This window comes from Cherax quadricarinatus, chromosome 87, assembly GCF_038502225.1.
Source record: "Cherax quadricarinatus isolate ZL_2023a chromosome 87, ASM3850222v1, whole genome shotgun sequence".
NCBI lineage: Eukaryota > Metazoa > Arthropoda > Malacostraca > Decapoda > Parastacidae > Cherax > Cherax quadricarinatus.
Window position 1 is genome coordinate 12,213,568 of NC_091378.1, and position 24,849 is coordinate 12,238,416.

Here is a 24,849-nt window from a genome sequence, read left to right on the forward strand (position 1 = left end):
ACTTAATTTTAGTCCCTTATATATTTTCTCCTTTATTTTAGCTTTATATAACTACCCTAGTTTATATATTCACAATTGTTAAAATAATCAAAGTGCTATTCTCAGGTGCTAAAGTAGAATAAGTTCACAATTTTGCCATTATATTCCAAAGCTCATTTATTTGATTACCACTTTATTGTTCACCACAACTTATATTAGTCCCTTTTATATTATAATTTTATACTATAATTCTAACTTTAAAGAATTACCTTTATAGTACTACCTACTATCCTATTCCCAAGCTCCATTATTTGATCATCACTTTATTTGTATTAGTCCCTTTTATATTGTCTCCTTTATTTTAGCTTAAAAAAAAAAAAAACTACCTTAGCTCATTATTTTACATTTGTTAAATAATTCAGGTGCTATTTTTTAGCTTAAGACTATTTACTTTGTTTTATACTTAATTCTAACTATAGATTCACTACAAATCTTATGATTACAAGCATTGATCCTGATACCAACCTCTTATTTAATGACTTAAATGAATCAAACAGTTACTGTAATTACTACACTGCAGAACAATCAAAGGCACTTCTCAGTGCCAACAACAACATAACTATCTTTAACTACAATATCAGATCTTTAAGCAAGCATTACGCTGACCTCATAGCATTACTAAATTCCTTACATGCCAATATGTCCATCATTACACTAACTGAAACCTGGCTAAAGCCTGATAGTACAGATGTCTATGCCATTCCTGGTTACACAGCCATACACAACTGTAGGCCAGACCAACAAGGGGGTGGCACAGCCATATACTACTCAGACCAACTAGAATGTATCACTAATACTTGCACAAGGGATGAACATGGGGAATATATAATAGCCAAATTCAAATCCAAATACCTACAAAAACCTCTCACATTGATAAACATCTACAGAGTTCCACAGTCAAACATTAGCCAATTTAGTCAAAACCTAGGAAGTATGATAACTGATGCACGCATGAACAAAGATCACTTACTACTCTCAGGTGACTTCAATATAAATCTCCTGCAAGACCAGGACCCACACGTTACTGAATTCACAAACACAATGAGTAACTGTATGTTGCTACCAACAGTAACAAAACCTACAAGAGTTACAGAGACTAGTGTTTCCCTACTTGACCACATCTGGACCAACACCATATCCCCTTTAAAATCAGGCATAATTACAGATAATACCACAGACCACTACCCTACTTTCCTCATAACAACTCTTGGTAAACTACCCCAAGACACTACTAAAGTCACCTTCAGACTTCACAATGAGGCAGCCATTAATAACTTCACAACAGCAGTAGCAAACATTGACTGGCACACTGAGCTAGAAATCTATACAGATATTGACGAATGTATTAATAATTTTATAAAAAAGACCCAATACCTCTATAACAAGCACTGCCCTAAAAAAACTAAACAGATGACAGCTAAGAGACTGAACAGTCCCTGGCTAACACCCAGCATTCTCAAATCCATAAATACAAAACACCAATATGAAAAACAGTACAGAATGGGTCACATAACCAGAGACCAAACAAAACGTTACTCGTCAATCCTAACCAGCCTGATAAGAAGGGCAAAAAAATTGTATTATGAGAACAGATTATCCAACTTAAGAGGTGATATAAAAAAGACCTGGAAAACCCTCTCAGAAATTCTGGGAACAAAAAAGATATCACGAAATAGCAAAATAAAATTAGCAAAATCAGATGAACCCCAACTCCCACCAACAGAAACAGCAAACAGACTCAATGATTTCTTCTCCACTACAGGACAAAACCTTGCCAATAAAATCCCAAGCTCAGATACCCCACCTAATGACTACCTCACCGGCAACTACCCGAACACACTGTTCCTAGCTCCGACTAACCCATACGAAGTCTCCCTTATTATCAACGCACTAAAAAACAAGGCAGGAGATTTAAATACCTTACCACCCTTTATATACAAAAAAGTGTCACAAGTGCTATCACCAATCATTGCAACACTCTTTAACAAATCCATTGAATCCTCCACCTTCCCTACAGTACTCAAAATAGCAAGGGTCACCCCGATTCACAAAGGAGGTGACCAAACAGAGTTGAATAACTATAGGCCAATATCCAACTTACACCCTCTCTCAAAAATCTTCGAAAAATTAATTCATAAACGAATCTACTCCTACCTTATCTCCCAAAACATACTCAACCCCTGCCAATTTGGATTCAGGCCTAATAAAAATACTAATGATGCTATTATACACATGCTAGAACATATTTACACTGCAATAGAGAAAAAAGAAGTCCCACTGGGGATCTTCATTGACTTACGTAAAGCTTTTGATACAGTTGACCATGACTTGCTCCACGTAAAATTGTCACACTATGGTATAAGAGGGCACTCCCTCAACTACCTCAAGTCATACCTCAGCAACAGAAGCCAATATGCGTACGCAAATGGGGCAAACTCTTCTGCACAACCAATTACAGTTGGTGTCCCACAGGGAAGTGTCCTTGGCCCTCTTCTCTTTCTCCTATACATAAATGACCTACCAAATGCTTCGCAATTACTCAAACCCACACTATTTGCAGATGACACTACATACGTCTTCTCCCACCCGAGCCCAGTCACGCTAGCCAATACTGTAAATACCGAATTACAGAAAATATCTACCTGGATGAGGACTAACAAACTTACACTAAACGTTGACAAAACCTACTTCATTCAGTTTGGTAACAGAGCTACAAATGTCCCTCTTAACATAATGATAAATGGATCACCTATCACAAAGCTAACAGAGGGAAAATTCTTAGGAATCCACCTTGATAATAGACTCAAATTTCATACACATATACAACAAATTTCTAAGAAAATTTCCAAGACTGTAGGCATACTATCGAAGATACGGTACTATGCTCCAAAGTCAGCCCTCCTGGCCCTATATCACTCTCTTATTTACCCCTATCTCACCTATGGAATTTGTGCATGGGGCTCAACAACAATTAACCATCTCAGACCACTAATTACCCAACAAAAGGCTGCAGTTAGAATGATAACAAATTCTCACTACAGGCAGCACACTCCACCAATATTCAATGCACTAAACCTACTCACCATACAAAACATCCATACTTATTACTGCACCTATTACATACATAGAACACTTAACTCTGATATTAACCCTCCCCTCAAACATCTCCTTGCCAACCTCAACAGAACACATGACCATAACACAAGGCACAGATCACTCTTTGATGTTCCTCGTGTCCATCTCACACTATGCAAAAACTCAATGCACATAAAAGGCCCTAAAATCTGGAATTCATTACCTGTAAATATAAAAGAAACACTACCTGTTTATAAATTCAAGTCTCTTCTCAAAGATCACTTACTCACCCAAAACCAAATAAATACTGAATAACTGAACCTTATAAATTGTATATCTTAAATGTTTCTCACAATTATATCACATAAATATTAAACCTAAAACCCAATCTAACTTTATTATTTTTTAAATACACTACCTAACAGAATACTCCATATGACTGAATGTACAACAATGCATGCAACCATATGACCTGTCTTTGTAATACTCACTTGTGCTTTATAGTAATCTGTTTACATTAATGTTTTATCACTGATTTCATCATTGCTTAGTTAATCTTAAGTTAATTTTAAGCCAGCCCGTAATGCTATGCATAGTATAAGTGGCTTTGGCATGCTGCTCTTATCTGTATTTTTTTGTACCTCTGTATGTGTGCTCAAATTGTAAATAAATAAATAAATAAATAAATAAATAAATAAATAAATATATGTATCTTATTATTGTATCTCATAAATGTCAACCTGTGACCCAATCAAACTTTGTTACTATTTAACTTCATTACCTAACATAATACTCCATTCTACTGATTACACAGCAACACAGTAAATGACCATATGACCTGTCTTTGTAATACTTATTTGTACTAAATTGTTATCTGTTTTACAATAATTTTTGCACCACTGAATATATCATTGCTTAGTTAATCTTAAGTTAATTTTAAGCCTGCCCGTAATGCTATGCATTCAAGTGGCTTTGGCATGCTGCATTTTACTGTATTCTTTTGTACTTCACTGTATCCTGTTCAAATTAATAAATTAAATAAATAAATAAATTTTTTGTGAGAATAAAAATTCAAAATGGAAAGCAAAAGAACGTATGAGGGGCGTGGGGACGTGACTAATGAACAGAGAAAATGTTATTTTAGTGCCAGGAATGTTTTTCTTGTTTATTCTAGACCCTATTTGGGAATTGGCAACTTTTGAAATTTGTGTGAAATTGGCAAAATTGCTAAATTCTGACCACTGTACTGGATAGTTGAAATCGGTAAATTGGTGGTTTCTTGTACTCATTCGATAGAAAAAATTGTATTCTAGCGAAATAGTTATGATTTTTGTCGACTAGTACATTGGAATTGGCCGAAAATAGGGCTCAAAGTGGGCAAAATCGCCAATGCATAAACATTGTTGAGACCGCTAACTTTGCGAGAGCATAATTTCCTAAGTTTTCCATCAAATTTCATACTTATAGTGTCATTATGATCGGGAAAAAAAATCTCTATCTTTTCATAAGAAAAAAATAATTTTTTTTTTTTAAATTTGGGGGACCCTGAGAACAAGTCTCTGAGAGGGCCTGTGGACCCTGAAAGGGTTAATCCATCTATGATATTTTCCTCAAAATTATATAAGAAACACGTTACATAGCATATAAACATGATACATACATTCACAGAATAAAAATTGATGTAAATACGAGATTTGTTTACAAAACGGCTGTATAGGTAGAGTCGGAAGAATTAGTTTTCTTCTCAGTAGTAGTAACCAGTTACCAGTCTCAGTAGTAGTAACCAGTTACCAGTAACCTGTCCGTTGACTCAACGACCAACCGTCTTGAGTCACGGTCTTTCATATTGTGCTGAGCTGACACTAATTCAAAAGACCCACTACGGGGTACTGGCCAGCCGGCTAGGCAGTGTTACGAGTGGAAGCAAGGAGGCAAGGTAGCGGCTGCGGGCTCTGTCCACATATCAGTAATTATACGTATAACAGCCTACGTGAGTATTTCTACCCTAATCCACGTATCGAACTCCCACATGATAAATGGTGACAGCGGTGTGGAGCGTGGATTTACGTTTTTTAAGGGTAATTCAAGGCGTTTGAAGACTGTTGTGAGTAGCCGGCAGGGTCAACGGTGAATGCCCTCCCCTCACACCCACCAGCCACTACCCGTCCGCACCACCTCGAGCCAGCAGCTTATACCCTCACAGCTTCAGCCTGCAAGCCTGTTGCAGCCGTTTCAAGCTTCCTGGCTTAGTTCGTGTGCTAATTGCTTCAATCTCCGAGGGGTTGACCCGGATTTTGCAATTAAGCCAGTCAGTAAGCCAGACTGTGGAAGTGAACGCCAGTCAGCCTATCATCCAGCCTGTCTCCTGTCATCCAATTGCTCCTCCGTGCTTTGTGCATCGTTACACGTCTTCCAGTCATCCATTCTCGTGGGGTAAGCCAGTCAGCCAACCCAGCTTCTAACCCAGCTGAGAGAGAGAAGTAAGCCACGCAGTAAGAAGTAAGCCAAGTTCCTCTGAAGTATTGTGTATCTCGCTTTGTGCTTCCTGTTGGATGCTAAGAGTGGTTTTTACCATTCCTGTGGCATAGAGTGGGTTAAGACATCTTCGTGGGTGAGTGGGGTACGCGGCAGCCTCACCGTCCCCCCCCCCCACCACACTCTCCCACCACCCGGGGTGCGCGGCAGAAGCATCCACCCACCACCACCACCAGCCATCCACTCATCTACTTGTGGTTGTTTGCACCCTTGTACCGGGTCCTAGTACTGTTTTGGCTCACATAATTGGTCAAGAGATTGTAGCTGGTGCCAACGAGATAAAGCCAGTTATGTGAGTTCGTCTAGAACGCACATTTCTTCACGACAACAGTGAATGTAGGTGACGTCAGCCATCACCGCGCGGGACACCAGACACCCGCACCCCCAACAGTACTCACCGTCCGTCTTCTACTCCCGACTTCAGTGATAATTTTCTTGAAACAATTTTTTCTTGCATTTAAAGACATTTGCGTGTGTGAGATATTTATAGTAAATTGCTTGTGTACTCTAAACCTTGTGTTTTTCAGTGTAAACGCAGTATTTTCTTTGACTCAGTATTTTTTACAATATTTTTCAGTGTTTTCACTTATCTTATATTTTTCTGCTGTTTTTCTTTATGCTACTCCTGTCTGTAGTAAGTATTATTGTGTAGTGTACCAGTCAGTCACTCTGTGTGAAGTGATTCATTTTTTTTTATTGTATTGTCATTGTATTTCAGGCAGTGATATTCACCCCAGTATACCAAATTTTCCATTTATTTCTATGTGTGTCATTTTTTTTTCGTATGCCAACAGTGTCTCATTCCTCTAATTTTTCGCAGACTGTGTACCATTATTTTTGCCAGCAAAATTTTTGTCGTATCAGTCACAGCAAGATTTTTGTTGTATCAGTCACAGCAAGATTTTGTTGTATCAGTCACAGCAGGAATTTGTTGTAAGAATAAATTAATACTGTTGGGTGCTCCGCCACTGTAAGTGTTATATTCCCTGTTTTGTTCCTGTGTTTTATTTTCTTCATATTTTTGTAATTTCTTGAACAAATTCACTCTTGATGCAATTTCAATTACTTTTAACGTAAAGTGTTTTCCTTACTCTGTTTGAGTAAATTGTTTTGTCTAATTTACAATTAAGAGTTAAAGTGTTCAATCAGTTTATTTTTTTTTTGATCTTCATAATTTTAATTCATTATTATACCTGAGTTTTCCCAGTGACACTTTATTACTGCAGTGATTATTTCTACACTTTATTTTGTTGCACTTGTTCTGAAGTGAATTATTTTGTTGAACTGTTCTGCAGTGAATTCTTTTCTTTTATTGATATCTTATGAATTATATTTTAATTTTGTCTATGCATTCTTAGAAAATACTTAAATTTCCCAGTTTACAATTTAATAATTTTATTTGATATTTTCACATTGATTTAAAATTTTAATTAATTAATTTCTTTATTAGCAAGAGTAAAGACAGCTCATTTTGAATTTAATTCAGTCTCCAGTAATATTTTTACTTGTATATTTCAATGTAAATTTTTTTTTTTATTTTGGTCAATAGTCCTTTAAATTGAGTTTTCATTTCTCTTGCAGTGTATTTAGGTATTATTCTGCAGAGTTAGTTGTATATCTTTTCATTTCAATTCTAGAATTTTATATCATTTTTATTGTTCATTATTTTTGCCTTAATTGTTCTCGTGTTACTTTGCCATTATGTCTCACATACCGTCAAGTGTTACTTTAGTGAATGTCGACACTCAGACCTCTCAGGCTATTACTGCTGGTCCTGTCATCAGTCCTCACAGTTCCTTACCGACTGACAGACTGACTCAGACACCGAGATATTATAGTTATACTCGTGATTCCCTTGATGCGTTACCTTTATTCAATGGCCATGTACATAGTCTTGAAGCATGGTTTGCAGCCATTCGTTCTCGTGCTAGTGCTCTAGCTGAAGGTCCTCCTTCAGAGGAAAGCCTTATCAGAATTGCTAAAGAAGCTCTTTATCGATCTCCTGCTGCTGTTCACGTTGTTGATCTCCTTGATATGCGAGACTTCAGGAATCTTACTAGGTGGTCACAATATGAGGAACTGATTCGTTCTTTCCTTGTCCCAGTAAAAACAGCTGATCCATATGTCGTTCTTAGGGAACTAGTGAATGCTACACCCATGAGTACTGAATCGTTGAGTGCATTTGCTGTTAGATTAGACAAACTTTTATCATCATTTATCAATGCTGTCCAATCATCATCTTTTCTTTCTGAAGAGGCTAAACCATTTACAGAATCAATTGCTAAAATAGCAGCTTTTGGAGCAATTAAAGAACTAATGCCGCCTGCTTCTGTGTGTGCTTATGAGGCTGATCCTCCAACTGTAACGATGGAACCACTTACAGCCTTAAATCATGTACGTTCCTTGTGCCCCCAGGGTACTTTCCCTTGTATTAAAAGTAATGTCACAAATATGCCTCAGTCTGCACCACCTCTTGTTTGCGCCACAGAGACAAATCGTAGTCGTCAACCATCTCAGAGATCATCAAGAACCAGTGTACAGAGTCGTTATACACCTCGTAGTATTCATAGTACATTCAGTAACCATAGTCGGCGGAATTGTTACAACTGTGGTTTCCGTGGACATATTGCAATTAATTGTCCTGACAGTTATCCTAAGAGACGTCGTACTGATGATGAGTACTCAGATCTTCCTTACTGTACTTATCATAGAATACATGGACATGACACATCTGAGTGTAATGCTCTCTATAACCTTCAGTACTCTAGATCTTTCCGTGGTCGTTCCAACCGCAGAACCCGTCGAGGTAACAGATCTCGTGGTTTTCAAAATAACCAGAACCAGGCTCATTCATTCACTTCTCAAACTCACCAGAACCAGGCTCGTTCTTCCAATTCGGGGGAATTCGAGCGCCCCAGTCAAACCGCCCCATGGTGACAGTAGGTGATAATGAGTATACCATCCCCGTTCACAACTCCTTTGAAGCCTTAAGCAGTCTCGAGAATGACAACCCTGCCGAGGTTGTTGCTTCACATGTCTCTGACACAGATGATTTTGGGGATGGAGTAGAACAAGTCTTTTCTGATGAAAATCCACCATTTTGTTTGCACATAACTTCCAATGCAACCATAGGCCCTATAGTGCAAGCATCTGTTTATAATGCGCCCGTTCAATTGTTCATGGACTCTGGTGCGCAAATCAATATTATTAGGTCTAGTTTGTTTAAGGATAAGAAGTTACGACATGTCCTTCTCGTAGAACCGACTCCTGTGTCCTCCCTTAGTGGAGTATCTGGTTCTCACCTGCGTGTCCGAGGTACGACTGCCCTAACCTTTTCTATCCAAGGTAGAGACTTCACTGTTTCCTTCCTTGTTGTCGACCAGATTACTTTCCCTGGTGACCTCCTACTGGGATTTGCTTCCATGCGAGACTTACGCATTGTGCTCGACCCTTATCGATGGCATGCACAAATTGACGACTTGATCGTTCCATTCTGGGGTTACCAGCTTGGATCAGAAATCTGTTATACTGCTGCAGAGTATGATGTACGGATTAAGTCCTTACAAGCTAATGCTTTCTCCAGTAGCGTACCCAAGCGGTCAGGCACTGGTAATTCTGTCACTCCCATCAGTGTTCCACCTATACCTTCAGAATTGCAGGATAGTCCGATGCCTCAAGTGTCCGAGGACGCTCAGATTGCCTTGAGTGCTCAACCTATCCCTGCAATGCCTGCTAGTTCGAGTAGTAGTTTCTCCACAGGGGACGCCTTGTCGGAAAACAATTACTTGCAACTAGTAATGCCATCTCTTGTTGATGTCACATGCCGTCTGCAGAAAGACGTTTCTGTTGCGGCTAGTGCTCTCACTAGAGTGTCTGTAGTTGTTCCTAGTGTTCCAGATGGTGATAACGTCCTAGTTGACAGTGATTCCTGCAAAGTAAAAGGTCTATTTGTTGAACCATCCTTACATGTTGTACGAGATAGTAAGATCCATTTCTACCTGGCCAACACTTCTGGTCACAGTGTTCGCCTTAGAGCAAATACCAATCTTGTTGACCTTGTTCACTATCCTTACCCTGTTCAGGTAGAGGATGAGTTGTCACCTGACCAGTGGGTCGGTGCTATTTCTGCCGGGGAGACCACATCCACTGCACTGGATCAATCTGTTCCACCAGTTGAGGAGAAAGACTTAGCTCCCACTGACTTCCCAGATGAAGTCAAGCGTTTGTTGACTCTGCTGAACAAACGTCGTAAAGCCATTGCTTTACCAGGTGAGAAGATGGGTATAACGAACTTATTGTCCCATCGTATTCCACTTGAACCTGGTACTAGACCTATCTACATACCTGCGTACAGAATGCCTCATTCACAAGTTGCTGTCGCAGAAGAATTGATCAATCAAATGCTTGATGATGGAGTTATTGCACCTAGCAATTCCCCTTGGAATGCACCCTTGATACTAGTACCTAAGAAGGATGGTACTTGGCGTCCAGTAATTGACTTTAGGAAGTTAAACGCAAAAACCATTCCAGATCGCTTTCCACTCCCTGTACTGGGTGATCTTTTACGTAATATTGGAGATAACAAAGTCTTTTCAACCCTAGATTTGTTACAAGGGTTTTGGCAAGTCCCTCTTCACGAGGACAGCCAAGAGCTAACTGCATTCTCCACTCCTACAGGTCATTATCACTACCTCCGAATGGCATTTGGATTACGATCTTCCCCTATCACGTTCTCAAGGCTCATGACTAATATCTTTAGAGGTCTCATAGGTAATGCACTTATGGTGTACTTAGATGACGTAATCGTCATGTCTAAAGACGTGGATACACACTTGAAAAGACTTGATGTAGTACTTGGTAAGCTTGAAGAAGCCAATTTAAAGATCAAACTGTCAAAATGTCAATTTTTCAGATCAGAAATTAAGTTTCTTGGTCACGTAGTCACTCCTAGAGGGGTTACGACTGACCAAAGTAAAGTAACTGCAGTACTAAATTTTCCAACTCCCAAAACTGCTGATGCCGTAAGATCCTTTGTGGGCTTAGCAGGTTTTTATAGAGCTTTCATTGCCAATTTTTCTTCCATAGCTGCTCCTCTAACTGAGTTGCTTAAGAAAGATGCTCCTTTTGTTTGGACCTTCCGTCAAGAAAGAGCATTCCAAACTCTAAAAGAAAAGCTAACTTCTGCTCCAATTTTGAAATTTCCAGATTTTTCTAAGCCTTTCTATCTGACAACTGATGCTAGTTCAATTGGCATAGGTGCCGTACTAGCTCAGAAGACCGATGGCAAGTACAACGCAGTTGCATTTGCTAGCCGAGTCCTTACAAAGGCTGAACGTAATTATACAGTAACTGAGCAAGAAGCTTTAGCAATAGTATGGTCTTTAAAGCACTTCCGAGACATTATTTATCAGTACTCTGTTCATGTCTTGACAGATCATGCTCCACTGATACCCTTATTCCAGAACAAACAACCTACTGGAAGGTTAGCTAGATGGACCTTGACTATCCAAGAGTTCAATCCCACCTTTGAGCATTTACCTGGCAAGTCAAATGTAGTCGCAGATGCCTTATCGCGACATGTTAGTATAGTAACTGCAGACCCTCCATTTAGTGCTGAAGATGTAAAGAACGCTCAACGAACAGATCCCATGTGGTCTGGTGTGATTCGATTCCTGCTCCAGGAAGATCTTATTCTGACTGTGAAGCCACCAGCACCCATCAGTGACTTTCTCATGAACCAAGAATTACTGTATCGAACAGCCGAGTTGGGTACTCCTAGCAGAAGAGTATACCAGTTAGTAATTCCACAGTCACTAGTGAATGTAGCCTTACAGCTAGTTCACGATGTACCAGGTGTTGCACACCCTGGTATGGATCGTTCAGTAAAACAAGCCAGATTGAAATACTTTTGGCCTCGTATGGCAACTGATATTTCTGAGTATGTTAGGAAATGTAGTGTCTGCATGCAACATAAAGGCAATGCTAATGGTCCTAATCCAATCCAAGTGTATCCAACTACTAGCGAACCTTGGGAAAGAGTTGCGCTAGATTTGTTAACTAATTTCCAATGTTCCCTCCAAGGTAACAAACATCTGTGTGTTATGGTAGACCATTTCACCAGATATTGCGAGTTAGTTCCTATTGCAGACAAGACTGCCGAGACAGTAGCTAAAGCGTTTAAAGAACGCATTATCTGCAGGCATACCACCCCTAAGTCCCTAGTAACAGATAACGGAGGTGAATTCTGTAATGAAATTCTTGAAAATTTGTGTACCTTGTACAAGATCACTAAATCCACCATTGTTCCTCATCATCCTGCCAGCAATGGGTTAGCGGAACGAACCAATAAGAAAGTACTTGATGTCTTGAGAGCCACTATCAATCCCAATAGTGAAACTTGGGATGAAGTTATACCTGATGTGCAGTGTGCTATAAATTCTGCTTACAATGTTTCTATAGGTGACACTCCACATTATGCATTGTATGGTGTAGATAAACGTTTGCCTTATGAGTTGTTATATTCTAATCCGAAACCAAATTACAACCCTGATGATTTCGTAGCAACTCGTACCAGCTTAGCTCAAAGTGTTTTTAGAAGAATCCGTGAAACACTTCATAAATCAACAGCAGAATTCACAAGAGTCGCAAACACTCGATCAAAGCCATCCAAAATCAAAGTAGGTTCGAGAGTTATGCTGACTAATTTTAACAAAACGTCTGCAATGCCAAAGCTTGATCAAAAGTTTGTTGGTCCTTATCGAGTAGTTGAACATATCACTGGAAATAAGTATAAGGTTAGAGAGATTAGTACTGGTCAGTATAAAGAATCGCATTTGGATCATATGAAGTTAGTATGTGATGATAATGATGTTCCAACCCAGACTAATGTGACAGACTCTGACAATCCTCCTGATCCTGTACTCTCTTCCTCTGATACTCAGTCAGATGATCAACCTGAATGTCGTTATTCCCTACGTACACGACAGGTATTGAGAAATCCTCAAGTATCATTTGTAACTTCCAATTCAGATTTGCCTCAAATACAGCATGAGTTAGCCAATGCTACAGAGTTTGATCCTCCCAGAGATGACACCCATTCTGCATATGCCAATCTTACCCTAGCAGAGTTGGGGTTAAATGTAAATAACCTGTATAGATGAATAATTACAGTATCAACTTATCAGTATTCAAGAATTTTTTTTTTTGTGTTCATGTTCTCTCCGCATTCTGAGAGTTAACAGTCTAGATTTGCGTGCACCGAATCTGCCTTTCTGTTAAACACTCTTTCTTTGTATATATTCCTTCCTCAGAATCCGTAGATCACACGAATACAGATCGATCGATCAAAATTTTTGTTTTTATCACTTGTAATCTCAATGTTGAGTTCGTTGTTCATTTGTTGAGTTTTAAGTTGTACTATAGTATACCTTGTATTGCATTACAGTTTCAGTTACGTAAGCTTTCATTCCAATGTTCTACTTATGTATCTATAATGTTTAATGTTGTGTACTTTGACATTGTATAGAATCAGCCCAAGCCGTATACCTGCCATCTCTAGTTTGTATTAGTTGTATGTCGAGACGACATACGTTAGCGTCGCCGAGCTCTCAGTAGTAGTAACCAGTTACCAGTCTCAGTAGTAGTAACCAGTTACCAGTAACCTGTCCGTTGACTCAACGACCAACCGTCTTGAGTCACGGTCTTTCATATTGTGCTGAGCTGACACTAATTCAAAAGACCCACTACGGGGTACTGGCCAGCCGGCTAGGCAGTGTTACGAGTGGAAGCAAGGAGGCAAGGTAGCGGCTGCGGGCTCTGTCCACATATCAGTAATTATACGTATAACAGCCTACGTGAGTATTTCTACCCTAATCCACGTATCGAACTCCCACATGATATTCTCAGTCAAACACTGGGGGATAACCGTAGAAAAATATTCCTTTCATATGCCTTCACTCTATGTATAGCAATTCACAACTCTTGTGGGTTTAGCACTTTTTTTATTATGATAATAATAATAATATCATCATCTTCTTTAACTCTAAAAATTGTGTTGCATGAGAATGGGAGTGTTGCTGTTTGTTTATTCTGTACTAACTTGTACACAATGTAAGAGTATTTGTATTGTGAGGTAATTATTATTATTATAATAAAAATATTGTGAAGTAAAAGTTTTACAAACTCTTACAAATGTACGTGAATGAACTAAAAGTAGACACACATTGAAGAACGGAGACACTTATGCAACATATGGGAATCTTTACTGAATATACAGTAGGGCCCCACTTATACGGCAGGTTAGGTTCCAGGCTACCTCCGTTGAGCGGAAATCGCCGTAAAGTGAAACACCCTTTTTTTCCCCTTATAAATGCATAAGTTTCTTCAATAAAGATTCCCATATGTTGCATAAGTGTCTCAATTTTTCAACTTGTCGGTATTCAAAACAATTCATCACACAGACACACATTAATACGTATTTATTTCGCCTGACCAAGTGATCGCCCACTACCTGTTCAGTTTGTGTTCTTACATTGTCTGAACTCTGTATCTCGTTCTCTCTCTCTCTCGTTTACTCTTTCATTAATTAGTTGGCTCTCATTGACGATGGCGTCTAAGCTTAGCTGTGATAAAAAGAGGAGTCATAAGCCTCTTGCTTTAAGTGCCACTCACCTCTCACGCATTAATATTAATATTTTAAGGCAAGTAATAAGTGTACACTGTGTGCATCTTACCTTTTATTGTATTTTTAATGCCTATTTCTATTGCTAACTTAATATAAGTTAGTGTAAACTTGTTGGCAGGCATTTATTGCATATTATATACAGTGGACCCCAACATTCGATGGCATCGACATTCGATAAATCCGACATTCGATGCATTTTAACGCAAAAATTTCGCCTCAACATTCGATCGAAAACCCGCTATTCAATATGATTCGTACAAGACGTGTCCACGTGTGGCCTGAACTGCCCCATGTGTGCCAGTGTTTACAAGCCAGCCAGTGTGCACACATCTAAGGATACATTCGGTACATTCCATATCCATATTATCACTGTTTTTGGTGCTTGTTTCGGCAAAATAAGTAACCATGGGCCCCAAGAAAGCTTCTAGTGCAACCCTTCGAGAAAAAAGGTGCTAATGACTATTGAAAAGAAGAAAGAGATAATTGCAAAGTACGAAAGTGGAGTGCGTGTGTCGGAGCTGGCCAGGTTGTATAGTAAACCCCAATCAATCATCTCTACTATAGTGAGCAGGAAAACGGCAATCAAGGAAGCTGTTGTTGCAAAAGGTGCAACTTTGTTTTCGAAACAGAGATCGCTAGTGTTAGAAGATGTTGAGAGACTGTTATTGGTGTGGATAAATGAAAAATAAGTCCAAATGGAAGGGGATTCCCCTTCTAAACATTAACACCATCCACACTCTCCCCTCCTCCCATCCCATCAATCATCACCAGATCTTCATTAAAGGCAAGTGTCAATTATTATATAGTTATTAATCTATTGTTATTGTAATTATTCTATTGCATTAAACTTGATATTTCATGTGGTAAAATTTGTTTTTTCATACTTTTGGGTGTCTTGCACAGATTAATTTGATTTCCATTATTTCTTATGGGGAAAATTAATTCGACTTTTGATATTTTCAACATTCGATGAGCTCTCAGGAACGGATTAATATCGAACATCTGGGTCCACTGTATATATTTTTTTTTTTCAGCAAGTCGGCTGTCTCCCACTGAGGCAGGGTGACCCAAAAAGAAAGAAAATCCCCAAAAAGAAAATACTTTCATCATCATTCAACACTTTCACCTCACTCACACAATCACTGTTTTTGCAGAGGTGCCCAGAATACAACAGCTTAGAAGTATATACGTATAAAAATACACAATATCTCTCTCCAAACTGCCAATATCCCAAACCCCTCCTTTAGAGTGCAGGCACTGTACTTCCCATTTCCAGGACTCAAGTCCAGTTATATAAAATAACCGGTTTCCCTGAATCCCTTCACTAAATATTACCCTGCTCACACTCCAACAGATCGTCAGGTCCCAAATACCATTTGTCTCCATTCACTCCTATCTAAAACGCTCACGCACGCTTGCTGGAAGTCCAAACTCCTCGCCCACAACACCTCCTTTACCCCCTCCCTCCAACCTTTTTGAGGACGACCCCTACCTCGCCTTCCTTCCCCTACAGATTTATACACTCTCCATGTCATTCTACTTTGATCCATTCTCTCTAAATGACCAAACCACCTCAACAAACCCTCTTCAGCCATCTGACTAATACTTTTATTAACTCCACACCTTCTCCTAATTTCCACACTCTGAATTTTCTGCATAATAATTACACCACACATTGCTCTTAGACAGGACATCTCCACTGCCTCCAACCACCTCCTTGCTGCAGCATTTACAACCCAAGCTTCACACCCATATAAGAGTGTTGGTACTACTATACTTTCATACATTCCCTTCTTTGCCTCCATAGATAACATTTTTTGCCTCCACATATACCTTAATGCACCACTCACCTTTTTTCCTTCATCAATTCTATGATTAACCTGATCCTTCATATATCCATCCACTGACACATCAACTCCCAAATATCTGAAAACATTCACTTCTTCCATACTCCTCCCCAATTTGACATCCAATTTTTCTTTATGTAAATCATTTGATACTCTCATCACCTTACTCTTTTCTATGTTCACTTTCAACTTTCTACCTTTACACACATTCCCAAATTCGTCCACTAACCTTTGCAATTTTTCTTTAGAATCTCCCATAAGCACAGTATCATCAGCAAAAAGTAACTGTGTCACTTCCCATTTTGTATTTAATTCCCCATAATTTATTCGAACCCCTCTCCCAAACACCCTAGCATTTACTTCTTTTACAACCCCATCTATAAATATATTAAACAACCATGGTGACATTACACATCCCTGTCTAAGACCTACTTTTACCGGGAAGTAGTCTCCCTCTCTTCTACACACCCTAACATGAGCCTCACTATCCTCATAAAAACTCTTTACAGCATTTAGTAACTTACCACCTATTCCATATACTTGAAACATCTGCCACATTGCTCCCCTATCCACTCTATCATATGCCTGTTTTAAATCCATAAATGCAATAAAAACTTCCCTACCTTTGTCTAAATACTGTTCACACATATGCTTCAATGTGAACACTTGATCTACACATCCCCTACCCACTCTAAAACCTCCTTGCTCATCTGCAATTCTACATTCTATCTTACCTCTAATTCTTTCAATAATAACCCTACCACACACTTTTCCTGGTATACTCAGTAAACTTATTCCTCTATAATTTTTACAATCTCTTTTGTCCCCCTTCCCTTTATATAAAGGGATTATACACGCTCTCCGCCAATCCCTAGGTACCTCCCCTCTTTCATACATTTATTAAACAAAAATACCAACCACTCCAACACTATGTTACCCCCTGCTTTTAACATTTCTGTCAAGTTCCTGTCAATTCCAGCCGCTTTACCCCCTTTCATTCTACGCAATGCCTCACGCATCCCCATACTAGTACGGCTTACGACCCAGGGTTTTTGACCTACTAGTATGCCTAAATTCTAGTGCCCTCAAATCTAGTGGGAGAAAGCTGGTAGGCCTACATATGAAAGAATGGGTCTATGTGGTCAGTGTGCACAGTATAAAAAAAATCCTGCAGCACACAGTGCATAATGAGAAAAAAAAAACTTTGACCGTTTTTTTGGAATAAAACAGCGATTTTGCACTGTATTTTCATATGGTATTTATTGTTGTATTCTAGTTTTCTTGGTCTCATTTTATAGAATGGAAGATATACTACAGAAATTGAGATGATTTTGACTGATTTTACAATGAAAAGTACCTTGAAATTGAGCTCAAAGTAGCAGAGATGTTCGATTTTTACCAAAGTTCAAAATTAAACAAATCATGCCAAGCGTCCAATACACGTCAACTGGTGAGTAATATTCTTTTGCAAGTACGCCAATATTATTTATACCATTTTTTACACTAATGCAGTAGTCTGCATAACAGTAAATCTTCTATTTTTTGTGAGAATAAAAATTCAAAGTGGAAAGCAAAAGAATGTAAGAGGGGCCTTGAGACGTGACTAATGAACAGAAGAAATGTCATTTTAGTGCCAGGAATGTCTTTCTTGTTTATTCTGGACCCTATTCGGAAATTGGCATTTTTTTAAATTTGTGTGAAATTGGCAAAATTGCTAAATTCTGACCACTGTACTGGATAGTTGAAATTGATAAATGGGTGGTTTCTTGCACTCATTCGTTAGAAAAAATGGAGTTCTAGCGAAATATTCATGTTTTTTGTCGATTAGTACAGTGGAATTGGCCGAAAATGGGGCTCAAAGTGGGCAAGATCGCCGATGCGTAAACATCGCCGAGACCGCTAACTTCGTGAGTGCATAATTCCGTAAGTTTTCCATCAAATTTCAAACTTTTGGTGTCATTATGATCGGGAAAAGATTCTCTATCTTTTCATAAGAGAAAATTATTATTTTTTTTTTTTAAATTTGGCCGACCCTGTGAATGAGTCTCGGAGAGGGCCTGTCGACCCTCAAAGGGTTAAATATATGCCTAGGCATAATAGAGGCTCTCTTTGCATTGCAACCCACTATTGTAAATATAAAATCTCAATGTACTGTTTACAAAGACATAAAATGAATAAATAAATAAATAAATAAATAAGTATATTAAGTATGAGACGGGGGGCCAGGGATACCCACATCTGACTTCCTACAAATAAGTACTACTCACCTCTTGCCATACATTTTATTTTATTTATTTACAATTTGAGCACACATACAGAGGTACAAAAAAAATACAGATAAGAGCAGCATGCCAAAGCCACTTATACTATGCATAGCATTACGGGCTGGCTTAACCCTTTGAGGGTTTTCGTCGTACTAGTACGTCTTACGCGTAGGGGTTTTTGACGTACTAGTACTCATAAATTCTAGCGGCCTCAAATCTAGTGGGAGAAAGCTGGTAGGCCTTCATATGAAAGAATGGGTCTATGTGGTCAGTGTGCACAGTCTAAAAATAATCCTGCAGCACACAGTGCATAATGAGAAAAAAAAAACTTTGACCATTTTTTTTTAATAAATCAGCGACTTTGCAGTGTATTTTCGTATGGTATTTATTGTTGTATTCTAGTTTTCTTGGTCTCATTTTATAGAATGGAAGACATATTACAGAAATAGAGATGATTTTGACTGGTTTTACAAAGAAAGGTGCCTTGAAATTGAGCTCAAAGTAGCAGAAATGTTCGATTTTTACCAAACTTCAAAAGTAAACAAATCGTGCCAAGCGTGCAATACACGTCAACTGGTGAGTCTAATATTCTTTCACAAGTGCACCAATAATATTTATACCATTTTTTACACTAATGCAGTAGTCTGCATAACAGTAAATCTTATATTTTTTGTGAAAATAAAAATTCAAAGTGGAAAGCAAAAGAATATAAGAGGGGCCTTGAGACGTGAATAATGACTAGAGGAAATGTCATTTTAGTGCCAGGAATGTCTTTCTTGTTTATTCTGGACCCTATTCGGAAATTGGCATCTTTTGAAATTTGTGTGAAATTGGCAAAATTGCTAAATTCTGACCACTGTACTGGATAGTTGAATTTCATAAATGAGTGGTTTCTTGCACCCATTCGATAGAAAAAATGGAGTTCTAGCGAAATATTCATGTTTTTTGTCGACTAGTACAGTGAAATTGGCCGAAAATGGGGCTCAAAGTGGGCAAAATCGCCGATGCGTAAACATCGCCGAGACCGCTAACTTCGCGAGAGCATAATTCCGTAAGTTTTCTATCAAATTTCAAACTTTTGGTGTCTTTATGATCGGGAAAAGATTATCTATCTTTTCATAAGAAAAAATAATTTTTTTTTTTTTTAAATTTGGCCGACCCTGAGAACGAGTTTCGGAGAGTGCCTGTCGACCCTCAAAGGGTTAAAATTAACTTAAGATTAACTAAGCAATGATTACAAATACTTTAAGATAAGTAATGAATGTACTGTGTATGTATTTTACATTTTGTGTTTTTTAATGCATAGTTCTATTACAAATTTAATATAATTTAGTGTAAACTTGTTGTCTGGCATTTATATGCATTTATAAATGGAAAAAATGGTGTTCTGCTTTCCGGCAATGTCTGCTTTCTGGCTATAGCCTGGAACCTGACCTGCTGTATAAGTGGGGCCCTAGTGTATTAATACACATTTAAAATTGTACTACTGTACTATATAAATTGTACTGTAATATTTTGCTACCTCTCTTTTTGTAATAATTCATAATTAAAATTTGCAACCCAGTAGCATATGACTCGTCTTCAAGAAACTGTAAGCATCAGAATTAGTTTGCCAGAAATGCACAGAATGCTAGTGGCTTCCTTTGTGCTTAACAATATTTTACTACGTGTAAACTACATTATGTATACAGGTACTCCTCACTTAATGACCTACCTGATTAATGACTTAAAACAAGCTCTCCGACCAGTCATTATTGTCGGTTAGACAAAAGTAAATACGTTGATATCATAAATAAAAAAATTGTGGCACTTTCTAATGTGCCCAATTTAGAAGCTGAAGTGGAAGATATTGAAGAATTAGTGGAATATGTGGAGGGAAAGCTAACTAACAAAGATTTAATAAGTGTTGGAAGCATAGCAACACTTCGAAGAGGAAGGAATGGAAGAAGTACAAAAGAAGTTCACTGTAAAGTGGTTAGTGGGTGTGTTCTGGAACTAGAGGGTATGGATCAGAATGTTGAATACCTCACGAAAGTGAAATGGCAAATGGATAAACTTTAACAATGCTTTTGTGAAATTTTTAAGGAAAAATAGAAATTACAAAGCAGGCTACAATAAAAGGATTCTTCAGGAATGTTACACCTAGGACCCCTAGCCCCACAAGTCCTTCCATTTCCTCGCCGTCATCTCCCTTACCCGGGCACCTCTACACCTCCTGATAATCCTGCATTTACAGTATGCAAACCTAAGTAATGTATATTGCTGCTGATTTCCTCTATTCTGTTTATTACAGTATACAGTACACTATTGAATAAATATTTAAAAATACACTAAAACGTTATAACTGGTGCAAAGGTGACATTAAAACAATAGCTAAAGATGAATGACACAAACTCACTACTAGTACAGTATGCTTGAAATATAAGCAAGGGGCAGCTCCTCACTTAACCCTTTCTGGGTCGAGAGGCTCTCTCCTAAACTTGTTCTCAGGGTCGAAAATTTTTCGGGGAAAAAAAAAAAAACATTCTTGTGAAATGATAGAGAATCTTTTTCCGATCATAATGACACCAAAAGTATGAAATTTGATGGAAAACTTAGGGAATTATGCTCTCGCAAAGTTAGCGGTCTCGCCGATGTTTACGCATCGGTGATTCTGCCCACTTTGAGCCCTATTTTTGGCCAATTTCTGTGTACTAGTCGACAAAAATCATATTTATTTTGCTAGAACTCCATTTCTTCTTTCGAATGAGTACAAGAAACCACCCATTTACCAATTTCAACTATCCAATAAAGTGGTTACAAATTTGCAATTTTGCCAATTTCACACAAATTTCAGAAGATGCCAATTTCCAAATAGGGTCCAGAATAAACTAGAAAGACATTCCTGGCACTAAAATAACAAGTTCTCTGTTCGTTAGTCACGTCCCCAGGCCCCTCTTATATTTCTTTTGCTTTATACTTTGAATTTTTATTCTTACAAAAAATAGAAGATTTATTGTTATGCAGACTACTGCATTAGCGTAGAAATGGTATAAATAATATCAGCGCACTTGTGAAAGAATATTAGACTCGCCAGTTGATGTGTATTGGACGCTTGGCTTGATTTGTTTACTTTTGAACTTTGTAATATGTCTTCCATTCTTTGTAATGTCTTCTGTAATATGCCTTCCATTCTATAAAATGAGACCAGGAAAACTAGAATACAACCATAAATATCATACAAAAATACAGTGCAAAGTCACTGTTTTAATCCAAAAACACGATCAGTTTTTTTTTTCTCATTACACACTGTGTGCTGCAGGATTTTTTTTATACTTCGCACACTGACCACATAGACCCATTCTTTCATATGTAGACCTACCAGCTTTCTCTCGCTAGATTTGAAGGCGCTATTATTTAGGCGTACTAGTATGTCAATAACCCTGGTGTGTAAGCTGTACTAATACGTCGAAAACCCTGAAAGGGTTAACGACCAATTCACTTAACAGCCTACTCATAAGAACACGGTCTTTAGGTGAGGAGTGCCTGTACTACACAAAGAAATAAAATTTGTTTCCTTGTTTTCTTGTTTAAAAAGTACCCCCCATCATTTGACTTGAGAGTCTATGAAGATAAATTATGTTACAGACCAATTTATCAACACCATCCCTGTTTATCTACATTACATTAGCATTCATATTATAGCTCGGACTGTTACTAATTTATTTCAACTGTAATAACCACTACAAACATTTATTTATTTATTTATTTATTTAGAAATTTTAGCATACAAACAGAGGTACAAAAAATACAGGTAAGAGCAGCATGCCAAAGCCACTTATATGCATAGCATTACAGGCTGGCTTAAAATTAACTTAAGATTAACTAAGCAATGATGAAATCAGTGATAAGACATTATTGTAAACAGATAACTATAAAATACAAATGAGTATTACAAAGACAGGTCCTATGGTTGCATGCATTGCTGTTCATTCAGTAGAATGGAGTATTCTGTTAGGTAGTGTATTTAAAAAAATAACAAAGTTAGGTTTAACATTTGTGTGATATAATTGTGAGTAACATTTAGGATATACAATTTATATGGTTCAGTTATTCAGTATTTATTTGGTTTTGAGTGAGTAAGTGAACTTTGAGAAGAGACTTGAATTTATAAACAGGTAGTGTTTCTTTTCTATTTACAGGTAATGAATTCCAGATTTTAGGGCCTTTTATGTGCATTGAGTTTTTGCATAGCGTGAGATGGACACGAGGAACATCAAAGAGTGATCTGTGCCTTGTATTATGGTCATGTGTTCTGTTGAGGTTGGCAAGGAGATGTTTGAGGGGAGGGTTAATATCAGAGTTAAGTGTTCTATGTATGTAATAAGTGCAATAATAAGTATGGATGTTTTGTATAGTGAGTAGGTTGAGTGTTTTGAATATTGGTGGAGTGTGCTGCCTGTAGTGAGAATTTGTTATCATTCTAACTGCAGCCTTTTGTTGGGTAATTAGTGGTCTGAGATGGTTAGTTGTTGTTGAGCCCCATGCACAAATTCCATAGGTGAGATAGGGGTAAATAAGAGAGTGATAAAGGGCCAGGAGGGATGACTGTGGAACATAGTACCGTATCTTCGATAGTATGCCTACAGTCTTGGAAATTTTCTTAGAAATTTGTTGTATATGTGTATGAAATTTGAGTCTATTATCGAGGTGGATTCCTAAGAATTTTCCCTCTGTTAGCTTTGTGATAGGTGATTAGTATTAGTCTGTAAACTTTAGCATTCAAGTAAACCAACTTAATTATATAAAACATCCAGTAGTTACAAGTTAATTTTAAGACTGCCTGAAAAGCTTTGCATAACCAGGGGATTTCCATAAGTATGCCATTAATGTTAACTAATCATATATCAATTGTATACTGTATTTTTAAAAAAGAAAGATTATCATCATTATAGTAGTATTACTATTACTACTAATATTGTATTACAAGCCAAGAAGCAAATCTGAAGTCTTTATTATAATTATCTTAAGAAAATACATGCATAAATTCTAAATATATATGTATATATAAAAAAGGGCAGGGAAAACATTGAATACCTTTCTTAGTTCCTCTTCAACTTGAGAAGAATTGGGTCCATAAATATGACCTACATGATCAGGCTCCTCGTGGTAAAGAAATATAAGGTTCGCAGGAGTCCGTTCATTTGTAAACCACTCAATGCTTTTATCTATGCTCTCATTAAATAAAGCGTGCTGGTGAAATGGAGATAAAAACGTTACATTTTTGCCTCGGTATGCAACACCGCAGCCTGGCCACATAATGCACCCACTGTGTCCGCCATGCTCCTCATTCAAAGTCTGAAAATGATCAAAGATGTAGTAGGAGTTTCATTCTTATTATTCATAATACAGCACTAATAGTTTCCTTGCACTGCTGAACTTACAACTTAAAAAGCTGTTGCCCTACATTATCAGCTTATTCCACAACCCAGACCAATTTACTGCATGCTGCTACCACCCCCAAAACAGTCGGCTAACACCTGGGTACCAAGTTAATGCCCAGTGAACAGAGGCAAATATGCAATGAAATATAGCCAAAGTCTCTACCAGCCTCAGAACCTACCTTTGGTCCTTCAGTTGTGAACTGAAGGATCAAAGTACTGTGAACTACTAAGATACTAACCATGTTCACAAACATTAACAGCAATTAACCTTGAAGCTCTTGCATACCATCCTAGAGCAGACAGACAACCTACTACCTGAAGCACGCTATTAGCAAACCCACATGGAGAAGCGCTTTTCAGTATTTTCTGTAGCTATTATGAAAGAACCTAGGTAGCAGGTTGGTAGACAGCAATCACCCAGGGAGGTACTACTGTCCTGCCAAGTAATTGTTTTACATGATGTTAGGATTGCTGGTGACTTTTTTCTGTCTCATAAACATGCAAGATTTCAGGTATGTCTTGCTACTTCTACTTACATTTAGGACACACAAGCATATATATACACACTCCTCTGGGTCTTCTTCTATTTTCTTACTAGTTCATGTTCTTATTTCCTCTTATCTCCATGGGGAAGTGGAACAGAATTCTTCCTCCATAAGCCATGCGTGTTGTAAGAGTCAATTAAAATGCTGGGAGCAAGGGGCTAGTAACCCCTTCTCGTGTATACATTACTAAAGTTAAAAAGAGAAACTTTTGTTTTTCTTTTTGAGCCACCCTGCCTTGAAAGAAGATGATTATAAAAATAAAATTCTGATAAGCAAAATGTCTTAGTTAATTTTCATAAATAATAGTTACGTAAATATGAGTGACTTTGCATGTGGGGCACTAGTTCACCATGCCTTGTGTATAGAGCAATGAAACATGCAAACAAGTGAGAAACAATGTACTATACATGCAATATTTTAACTCAGAAATAACAAGAG

General features: G+C 37.9%; 1 protein-coding gene across 5 annotated transcripts in view; it reads right to left on the bottom strand.

Annotated features, from left to right (window-relative positions):
• Positions 1-24,849, bottom strand: part of LOC128703811 (bis(5'-adenosyl)-triphosphatase enpp4-like) — a 260,010-nt gene that overhangs the window by 136,503 nt on the left and 98,658 nt on the right. For 4 of the 5 annotated variants that reach the window (XM_053798654.2, XM_070103754.1, XM_070103752.1 and 1 more), the window contains one exon: positions 23,520-23,780. The exons of the other annotated variant lie outside the window; for it this stretch is intronic. In XM_053798654.2, the coding sequence (XP_053654629.2) occupies positions 23,520-23,780 (261 nt within the window). The remainder of the gene's footprint in view (positions 1-23,519; positions 23,781-24,849) is intronic. 5 annotated transcript variants of the gene reach the window in all.